The 11,046-nt window shown below is 33.1% G+C and overlaps 1 protein-coding gene, 1 long non-coding RNA gene and 1 pseudogene across 3 annotated transcripts; 2 read left to right on the forward strand and 1 right to left on the reverse strand.

Moving 5' to 3' along the window:
- Positions 1-386: 386 nt before the first annotated feature.
- Positions 387-4,674, reverse strand: LOC114368739 (annotated as a pseudogene). Its single transcript, XR_003657403.1, has 7 exons — positions 4,630-4,674; positions 4,462-4,547; positions 3,730-3,875; positions 2,839-3,060; positions 1,969-2,184; positions 1,792-1,881; positions 387-878 (listed from the first exon to the last, which is right to left on the reverse strand). The product of XR_003657403.1 is annotated as an annexin D5-like (transcript).
- Positions 4,675-6,114: 1,440 nt separating this feature from the next.
- Positions 6,115-9,402, forward strand: LOC114425818 (transcription termination factor MTERF5, chloroplastic-like). The gene is made up of 4 exons (XM_028392784.1): positions 6,115-6,307; positions 7,402-7,451; positions 7,562-7,768; positions 7,853-9,402. Exons 1-4 carry the CDS (start codon positions 6,234-6,236, stop codon positions 8,935-8,937), a joined length of 1,416 nt encoding a protein of 471 aa, XP_028248585.1. The 5' UTR covers positions 6,115-6,233; the 3' UTR covers positions 8,938-9,402.
- A 544-nt stretch (positions 9,403-9,946) lies between these two features.
- On the forward strand, positions 9,947-11,046 carry LOC114425819. The gene is made up of 2 exons (XR_003669297.1): positions 9,947-10,305; positions 10,458-11,046. It is a non-coding gene; the product is annotated as an uncharacterized LOC114425819 (long non-coding RNA).

Consider the following 11,046-nt stretch of genomic DNA (forward strand, 5'->3'; position numbering starts at 1 on the left):
TTTGGTAATAATATCCTTAAAAATCATTCTTAAAATGATTTCTAATTAATCAACAATATATAAAAAAAATTGTACTTACAATGTGTGAAAATTAAACTCCTATTTATAACATCTCTCACTTTTTTCTCTATCTTCACTTTTCCTTCCCTTTCGATCTTATGGCAAGTGAGAAAAACATTACCCATATTTTGTAGCAGAGAAATCTCAAAAGAACCCCTAGCCTTGCATTATAGTTATAGTTCTAAAAAGTAACAAATTATAGATAGTTATGCGGGTCTAATTTTATAAGACTGTATGAAGATGTTAAAATAAACTAATGTTTACCCCTCAATCTTGCATAGACAATCAAGCTTAATTTTAAGTAAAACTAATATCAATCATCTATGTAAGGTTGAATGGAAAATAGTAGCTTCTCTAACCTCTATTTGATTGTCAATGTTTGATTTGTTGAAACAAGAAATGAAAATAGTTAAGCATACTTAAATAATACACAACAAATCTTCATCTGTGCTATAGGCTGATAAATTAACACTCACAAAGCACTACAACAACAACAACAACAACAAAGGCCTTATTCTACAAGTTGTCGGCTACATTGATCACAAAGCACTAAAAACAGTCAAATTTACACATCAAGGGTGAATTTATTCCACTTACATCATTGAACATCTTGGCTAGTGATTAGGGCCCAAAAGTGAGAGAAGAAAAGTCCTGTAGTGACTGGATGTTTCTGAGTGTACTTCATCGTTCAGAGTCTTCTTGTGTTTCTTTAAATATGCAGCTTTGATATACTGCATATCAACCTCAGTCCTTGTCACAACGACCCTAATGAGTGTGGAATCATCAGTCCCCAAGCCTTTCATCGCCTTATGCAACACCTGCATGGTGGTAACACATTTTAAAAGGTTCTCTCATTCATATTGCAAGAATCAAATGACTCTCTCTCTCTCTCTCTCTCTCTCTCTCACTCACTCACTCACACACACACACACACACACACACACACACACACACACACACACACACATATTTTAAGAATCAATTCCCACAATATTGGCTTTTTTGGCCACTAGCAGATAATAGAGCACAAATCACTACAAGCAAGCAAACACTCATATAATGCAATATGCTACCAATGACCACAACTTATACGAATCCAAATGACCCGGCTAATACAATCTGCTTATTCTAAATGCCCTTGAAGTAAAGATGTTACTCTAAATGACTAAAGACAAATTGGTTTCAGAATACCAAGGGTGTGTTTGATTTCTTTTTTTTTTTTTTTCAGAGACTGTTTTCAGTTTTCAAAATGCAAGCAAACAAGGTTACTGGGACAGCTGGTGGAGGGTGGTGCAAGGCACAAAATAGAGTGTGAAATTGAGGTTGAATAAGATGAAAACAGAAGAAGAAAATGAGAAAATATCACTCAGTTGTTTCTATTTTTTTGTTTTTAAAACGCTTGTTTTGGAAACAATTTTCAGAACTTAATAGATTTTGGATGAGAAATTGATAGTTGAGTAATGTGAAATTGTTTTAGTGAACTATTTTTAAAATAAATAAAAAAATGAGAAGGAAATCAAAGAGGCCTAAAACCTTTCATAATAGTTCCCTGCCTTGTAACACAAACACACTGTTATTTTATATAGTAAAATACTTTTCCAACATCCTTGTCAATTTAATTCTTTTAAGAATAAGCCTAGCATAAGTATCTTATTTTTGTCATTGAACAAAAAAATTGTTCCCATAACACTACAAGAAGCAATTACCAACAGTTGCAGTGTAGTGGAATACCTTTGCAAAATACTTTCCTGGATTAACAGCACATTGGATTATTGTCAAAAGTGCATGTTCAAAGGCCCCAGATGTTTCATTCTTTACTGCCTGATAAATTTATATTGAATAAGCACCAGAAAAGTACCTCCAAGAAAGAATAAAATTAAATAAAGAAATAAAAAATGCTCAAGATACCTTCTTCAGTGAATGACCATACATGTCATGGTAATAAGAACTGACGGCAGCCAAATGCGCCGCACTCCGTTCACTGAATATGTGGATAAAAGTCTTTTCATCAGTTCCCAGTTTCTTCTCCCCTGCTTTGTAAAGACCCTTTGCATCCTTCTGAGCAATTTCTCTATTAACCTCGGGGCCCTCATGACGAGGTGTGCTTATATATGCAAGCAAGAGCTGAAGCAAGTTTTATACACAAAAGCATCAATAACAAGCAGCACAGCTCCATTGTTTTAATAACTTGAAAGGAACTCATGGATGTGATCATGAAAGCAATCAAAGAATCATGAGACAAAATTTTTGCATCCTATCCTATGAGAAGCAATATCCCTTCTCACAGTTAACTTTAAACTGAAAATGTTGATCAGTCAATCGAAGTCAATCCTATATTATGGATCCAAAGATGATTTTAGTGCCTATATGGATATAGTCTTAAATGAAGCCAATTAGAGAGCCTTACCATAACACTGTGATCCATTTAAAAATTGCTGAGCATGAGCTATTGTAAATTTACAAGAGATATGGAAAACTCTACATGAATACCTATTACTGCCCATAATAGAACTATTTAGGAAGTAGGATAGGAATAATTATGAATTCTTCAGCTGACAAAGAGAACCCTTAATGTGACAGATTTGTGATAGCTAAGGTGTCTTTCCTAAAAGCCACGTACAAGGACAATGAGAAACTGCATTTTTTAAGCATCCCCATAGGTGTTTTAATGTCATGTCAAGACAAACACCACTCAGATTGTAAACTTAAGATCCCTTGACATGACTAATTCACGATAGCTCAAGTTCCTTTCATAAAAGTTACAGACAGAAACCTCACCTTTTGATGATCGCCGGGGCTGGTGTTTGTTTGAATATCATGCTCAAGATAAACACCAAACATAGAATGATAGATCTGTTTTAAATATTGTAGCTGCGATGGAGTGCGTGAACATATAACTTCAGTAGCACCTTCAAGGGTTTTGTTGTCTGCTGTTAGAGACTTCCTAATGATTGTTGCATCACGTCCTGCAGGGTCATGCAACCAGAGCAGAACTGCAGTCTGATTAACAGAAAAAATATAAGACAAACCAGAAGTATTGGGAAACATTTAGCCATTTTTCTAAATTTTAAGATACCTATGATTTTGTTATCTATACATAGGTGTTTTTATATACACAGTAAATGAATAATGTGACCACGATCACTAGGTAATACACTTCATGACATACAATAAAGTATAATCTATCTATTTATTTTGGCTAAAATACATTTTTGGTTCCTCCATCTTGTTTTTGGTTTTAGTTTGGTCTACTGAGTTTAAAAAATTTCACGTTAGTCCCTTAAAGTGTATTTATTAGACCTAGTTGATCCTTAGGTCAATTTATCATACTAACTTGATTAACTAGGTGACACATGGCAAATTGTAAAATATGCCACATCATATGAACATTTGTCACATCAGCCTAAACTAACATTGTTAATTTAGCCAATATGTGTCTAATTTAAGATAGTAGCATTTAGTGTTCAAAAAAAGATACTACCATTTATTTTTCTCAAATGATGATATTATGTGTACAATTAAGGATATATATATTTTCTTTGTTAGTTGTACCAGCTTTTTCACATGCTTCCTTGTCCTTTTTTTAACTGACTTACTAATTGTAACTAAGCAAATTAACACCTCCGCAACACGAAGTTATAAATCTAGTTTATTTTAGTAATTTAGTACCTCTAACTTTCCACTAAGCTCCGAAGCTAAGCGCTTGGAAAGTTCCTCAGAATACATTGCTTTGTATTCTTGCTGGATGTAGGCACGCTGTGTAGCATCTCGATGAGCAAGTATATTGATAACAGCACTTGTATCACACCCAAATCCTGTGATAACACAGGATCAAAACGAAATTAAAGGTCTCAACTCAAGGATCTAAGGGTACAAGTTAAGGTAGAGTAAATCTGGAGCAATAGAAATAGACTCTTCACAAAAATCTCTTTGTAAGAACTAAGAAGAGTCATTCAAGACTCTTCACAAGGTACATTTTCTTGAAAAATAAAAATAAGATGAAAAATACTCTTTAAGTTAGCAATTAACATCATATAACAAGTAAACAACATTGGCAGTCAGGGCTTGTATCCAAACTTCAAAATTAAAGCATGCATGCAAATGATAGTTTGTTAGAATGTTAGTTTTGTTAGCAGAGGGATCGAATCCGCGATCTTTCACATCTTTCTTTCTTTCTTCCTTAACCATCCAATCCACCTTATATCTCCATTGCATGCAAATAGGTTGATACAACATTAGATTAAAATTAATGCTGGCATGAAATTGAACTTGAATATTTATGTCCAGCAACAGCATCTTCCTCAAGGGGAAGTTTCAAACAAATAACTACCTAATTAAAGTTCTAAGGCATGATTACAATTTACAAGCATAATCAACAAAATTGTAGAGAGAAAAGGGTACCCTTAAAAGCACGGTAAAGCTGCATGGCATCATCTCTGGGGGAAGGAGGAACTGGAGGTACAGTCAAGGTAGCCATCTTAATTCTTCTAAGAAACACAGAAGAGAAGTGTAAATAGAGAGAGAGAGAGAAGTTGTGAGAAGATAAAAACAATGGGATCAGTTAAATACACTAAGTCTTTCTTGGTCCACCAGAATTCGACAACATTAATTTGTATTTCATTCACTAAGTCCCTACCCAACCACTTTATAGTACAAAAATAAGATTATTTTTTTTGACAAAAAAAATAAGAATTGTTATGTGGCCACCAGCTGGCAACGGCGGCTAACATCCCCGATAAAAAATGTCCATGGTTGTTGTTTTTTTTAATTCATATATATTAATAATTAATAATTTTAAGTTATATCATATTTCTATACTTTGTTTTTGATTTTTTCCCAAAATATATTAAAAAAATAAAGAAATTATCATTTTTTCTACGGCTTTTTTTATAATATCTTTTTAAAAATTATATTAGTTTTGTTATTAATAATAATTCTAACTACCTCCAACAAAATTATGTCTGGTCATAAAAATGAAAATTTTGTAGAATATATTTCTGTAACAGATTCTATAACATTATTCTTTTTGTCTTCCTCTCTATTATATTTTCACCCACTTTTTTTTTTTTTTATCTTTCTATCATTATTTTATCGTGTAAAAGTCTTATCCTTAATTAATAATAAATATCATTCGTTGATTTTTCTCCTTTTGACTGAGTAAACGACTTGACGTGTTTGAAGTCTTCCCTTTGTCTGAAATCTTAAATGAGAAAATTGTATTTATATATTTTTTTTATATGATATATAAAAAGGCATACAGAGAAAGGAGAAAGAAGGTGAAACAAAATAATTAATGTGATGAAAAAAAATTAAAAAATATATTATAAAATGTATTAAAAAAAAGTGAATGCCTCATTCTTGTGTGCAGTAACTCTTGTGACTAGTCTGCCTGTAACTTTTAATAGCATCTTAACCTCCATGCATGTGAAAACTTGCTTATTTCTATAATTTTAAATAAATCTCATCGTCTCTATTAAAAAAAATCTCATCGTGATATATTGTTTTGTTATTAGGAAATACAGGCACGTAGTGCCTTACGTGGCTGCATTTTAATTTTGTTCCAATAATTTTTTTTAATAACTTCTATCTTTTAAAAATTTAATCTGATTTTACTTAGCATAAGAAAATATGTAAGAGTAATGGGTACTTTTTTCTTTCCAAAAAAAAAAAATAAATGGATACTTTCGGGAGGATGAATTAGTCTAATAAAATGTGAAGACTAAAATGAATTATTCATTTTATTATACTTTCAGGCCTAGATAAAGTACTCTAAAAATAAAAGCAATTTTCTTTGACAATGAATTTTAAAGAATTGATTAAAAATTCAATTGACAACTATTTTTTAATTAACTTGTTTCGTTCCCTTTTAATAATATATTTAGATTAAAACTAAAAATTATTCATATGAATCATAAATCACTACAGTACATAGACAAAATTTAAAAATTCCATTCTAAAAAAGAAAGAAATTAAGAATAAAAAAAAAAATCCTAGTAAAGGAATCACTGACATAACTCCGTATATGTATCTTATTTGCAACATATACCTTACCTTATCTCCAGTGATTCTATTTCTGTCCATTGTCTGTTGCTGGCGCAGTGCAGTGATGCAATAAATAATAAACCTTTCTTTTTCATTTGCCATATCACAGTGACTAACTCAAGCCTACGAAGATGAAGACTTTCACCTCAATTCAAACACCCCACCATTTTCCTTGCACACCTTTTTTCTCTCACTTTGCCAAAAGGTACCCTTTTTCCTCACTCTTCTATAGCTCATTTTTTTTTTCTGTCAATTTCAAATAGGCCTAGAGGGAGGAGAGGAAACTCATGGTCATGGGGTGGTGTATTTGCGTTTGTGGATGCAGAATAAGAATTCTCTGAAGTACTTATGAGCTTATTCACAAGTTTGGTTACTTCTTAAGTTATAAAGAAGAGTAATGTTATATCCTCTGAAGTTAAGAAGAATAGCTTTATAAATAAGTACACAATAAAAAAAAGTATTTAATGTCTTGGAAACATAAAAAAAAGAGTAAATTACATTGACATCTTCTATTGTTTCTTTGAAATTCGCACGATGCACCCCTGTCTTTTTAACTCCAGAGTAACCTCCTTACATGGATACAAGATGCAATGTGTTTATTGAGTAATAGAGAGTGTCAATGCAGTGTATTTCAAACAATTAAGGGGTTATTGTAGGAGAAAAAAAGTAGGGGTGTGTTTTGTGAATTTCGAAAAAATCACAGGAGTATCAATGTAGTTTGCTCTAAAAAAATTTAATACTTTTTATATATAGCAAGTAGGAGGATTTAAAATTATTTATAAAAAAAACTTATGTTAACAATTTTCATGTGAAATCTTATTAAAATAAGTTAAACAGAGAGCCATTTTTATAGGCTCCGATCAGCTCTTCGAAATGCCTTAGGTGCATTTGGAAGAGCTTGTTTATAGGGGACTTATCTTATGAAATAATCACTTGTGCATATGTTTAAGAGAACTTAAAATGGCTTATGATATGTCCATAAGCTTTTTTCAGTAAGCTCTCTAACTTGTATGAAAACACTTCAATCCTATTTTTTCTTTGATTATAGAAATAACTTATGCATAATACTATATTATAAGCACTTATTCAACAAACGCTTAATTAAGTTGTTTACTCAAACGCACTGTAAATAGCTTTGACTACTCCGTCATATTCTTGCTTTCCTTTTCTTTTCTTCTGTCTTGTTGTCTATTAGCAGATACAAGGATTTTCCATTCTCTTATATCTGTTTTTTTTTTCTTCTTTATGATATTATAGAAACTTGAACCTTTTTTTCCCTCATGAATATTTTTACATCAGGACTCAACTTTCTTTTCCTGCAAAGGTCTTCTTTTGCCAGGCAAAATCTGGTTAGCATTTTCATTTTTTCATTTTTAGATGTTGCAATTGGCATAATGTTTATGCACCATTCTAATAAGCATAGACCTTTCATGGTGGATTGGTGGTGCTTATTGCTCAGGCATAGATGGATCATTGAATTTGGAAGTGGTGTCTCCAACTCTGTTAGCAGCAGAAAAGGAAGAAGCCAAGGCTGTATTAACCTTGTTTTTGAAGAAACAAGGTTTGAGCAATTCGGTCGCTGCTAGAACCATCAACAAGTCAGATCTTTTCATTGATCACCTTGTCTCAAAGCTTCATTCTAAACACAAATCTTGGTATCTCGCAGGTTCTGTCACAATTATTTGTTACTTTAATTTGAAATTTCGTCCTCGTTAGATCCTGCTAATCACAGTTTCATTGACATAAACAGGTAGAGAGCTTACAACTCTGGAGATCAGGGACTCTCTAATCCCATATCTTGAGTCTCTTTTTGAAGAGCATGGAGACCTTCTAGTGGATGTAGTGGAAAACTATCCAAATCCACCTGTTAAGGATAAATCAGATGTGCCAGTTCCTCCTTCTAGTCCAGTATTAGACTCTAAGAAGCTTAAAGCCGTGTCTCGAGTGAGCGCGATGGACCCAGATGGTGGCAATCTCCGCCCTCATATTGTCTATCTCATGGAACTTGGTATGGATATTGAGCAGATAAGGAGTATCACACGACGATTCCCATCTTTTGCCTACTATAGCTTGGAGGGTAAAATTAAGCCAGTAGTTGAGTTTTTTCTTGAACTTGGAGTGCCAAAAGAGCACATTCCCACTATCCTCAGCAAAAGGCCTCAATTATGTGGAATCAGTCTATCTGAAAATCTTAAACCCGCCATGAAGTTCTTAGAATCTTTGGGAGTTGACAAGAAGCAATGGCCAAAGGTGATCTATCGCTTCCCGGCCCTGCTAACTTATAGCAGGCAGAAAGTGATGGAAAGCATAGATTTTCTCCATGAATTTGGCCTCTCAGAAGAGAGTATTGGTAAGATTTTAACTCGTTGCCCCAATATCGTTAGTTATAGTGTAGAGGACAATCTCCGACCAACGGCTAATTACTTCTGTTCTTTGGGGGTTGATGTTGGGATTCTTCTATTCAGATGTCCACAGAATTTTGGTCTTAGCATTGAGGCCAACCTAAAGCCTATAACAACATTTTTCTTGGAGAGGGGATACACTTTGGAAGAAATTGGGACCATGATTTCAAGATATGGAGCCTTGTATACTTTCAGCTTGACTGAGAATCTGATTCCAAAATGGGATTTCTTTTTGACCACAGGTTACCAAAAATCTGATCTGGTTAAGTTCCCTCAATATTTTGGATACAGTTTAGAGGAAAGGATTAAGCCTAGATTTGTAATTATGAAAAAATCTGGAGTGAAGTTACTCCTTAATCAGGTTCTTTCACTGTCAAGCAGCAACTTCGAAGAGGCATTGAAAAAGAAAATGAAGAAAATGCAAAATGGTTAGGATTCTAGTTATAGCAGCAAAGTTGCTCAATCCATCAGCCGATGAAAATCAAAACTTTCAGGCAGTGTTTCATGTTAGAAGATGCTGAACTTCACAATTTTTATTTTTTTTGGGGGGGGGGGGGGGGGGTATCAATGGCGTGATGACTGCGAATTCATGTGAAGTGAAAAGTTGCTAAGTTGCTGTTATACTGGAACATGGTCAATCAATAACTAGCTCCTGAAACCAAATTACAGCTCATGTTATGAACTTTTAGCATTCTGATGTATTGGAGTGATTTAGAGAATTGTAGCTCCTGAAACCAAACAATTTTACTGGGTTTTTTTTACCTGAACAGAATAGCCCTGGTTACAGCTCTACTTACCAATTGCTGTTGTAATATGTGATTGTTTTTATCTCCAAAATTTCTTAGTAAAATAGGTGATTCTGGGATGCATGAAATGAGATTAAGCCAAATTTTGCTAATTGTTGATCTAACCAAGGTGTTACTGAATTGAAATCATTATATTCAATGAGGAGAACAAAATGAGGAGAAGAAGAGGCATCGGTGTGAAAATTGACCTAACAATGATACTCACAACTTATTATTTACTCTATTTATTTATTTTTATAATTTTATAAAAACAAACTATATTTTATTCTCTATCAAATGAATAAATAAAATATACTCTTTATTTTCTCTAAAATCATTATTTTAATTAATAAAGTTATTTCTCCTTATTTATTTAATTATAAAAAACCTTATCATTTTATAAAACTTTATTTATTTATAAATAATAATCCTTTTTAATTTAGTCTACGATAAATGGAATGTTACATTTTTAGGGTTCATTACTGTATAAACTACATATGTTCTGATATACACTATTTTATTTTGATAAACAGAAAGTATTTCTTGAGAAGATTCTAAATGAAAACCATGGACTTCCATGTTTCTGCCATGGACACTCAACAGGTGCAGCCATTACTCTTAAGGTATGGCTTGTATAAAGAGTTTAATTTCTACGCTTTGACACTATTCACACTGTCAACCAATCATAGATATTAAATTACATTAGGAATGATTGTTATGGTAATTATTTTAAAAGTCAACAAAATTACTAAACATGACAATTTCTGATTGGTTAGCAGTGTAAAAACCTTTTACAATGTCAGTATGTATACTATTTAGTCTATATAAAATATGACTCTTGAAACTTACATTTGGGGAAAAAATTGTCCAGGACCTAATGACTACAAAATTGATTCAGCTTTTCCCTGCTAAATATATTGTAGGCACTGCTTGATCCAAAGGTTGAAGCTAGCATAGTTGGTGCTACATTCACATCACCAGCAGTTGGAGTGGAGCCTTCTCATCCAATTTTGGTGGTGAGAATACCCTGCTGGATGCATCCAACTTATTTGATTATAAATACATACATTCTGCATCTTCATTTACACCAGATATATAAAACAATGCATACTTGCATATACATCAGTGAATAGAACTACTCTTGATCTCTATATTTTCTTCATGACAGGCACTTGCGCCTATAGTTTCATTTTTGCTGCCAACATATCAATGTAATTCTGCATATAAAAAGGGGTTGCCAGTTTCTCGAGATCCGGACGCTCTAATTGCTAAATATTCAGATCCATTAGTATGCACAGGATCTCTTAGAGTACGTACCGGCTATGAGATTCTTCGAACTACGAGCTACTTGCAACAAAATCTCAGAAAACTGAGAGTTTCCATTTCAAGTTCTCCATGCTGATTCTGTTACTGATCCTGATGCTTCTCAAAAATTGTATGAACAAGCATCCTCAACAGACAAAACTATCAAATTGTATGAAGGCTTTGCACATGACCTCCTTTTTGAACCTAAACGAGAGGATATCACTCGCAACATAATTCAATGGCTGAATAGTCGAATATGAATCAAGTTAGAGCAGTAAGGGAAAAGATCATGGAAAATTTTCAACCCAAGGAATTGAAAGATAAATAGTTCAGTGATCAATTTCATCGGTTGAGAGGAAAAAAACAAACTTGAAGCTGTACAAAATCTGAGGCATACTTTTTTGTATTGGAATCCTGAAAATCATTTAATGGTTAGCCAATTCTTTTTATTA

This window comes from Glycine soja, chromosome 9, assembly GCF_004193775.1.
Source record: "Glycine soja cultivar W05 chromosome 9, ASM419377v2, whole genome shotgun sequence".
Taxonomy (NCBI): Eukaryota; Viridiplantae; Streptophyta; class Magnoliopsida; order Fabales; family Fabaceae; genus Glycine; species Glycine soja.

Excerpts from the sequence above, each read along its gene's own strand:
- LOC114425818 (XM_028392784.1), top strand. The coding sequence starts at position 6,234 with ATGAAGACTTTCACCTCAATTCAAACACCCCACCATTTTCCTTGCACA. Across the intron at positions 6,308-7,401 it reads TTCTCTCACTTTGCCAAAAG|GACTCAACTTTCTTTTCCTG; the intron begins GTACCCTTTTTC and ends TTTTTACATCAG. Across the intron at positions 7,452-7,561 it reads CTTTTGCCAGGCAAAATCTG|GCATAGATGGATCATTGAAT; the intron begins GTTAGCATTTTC and ends CTTATTGCTCAG.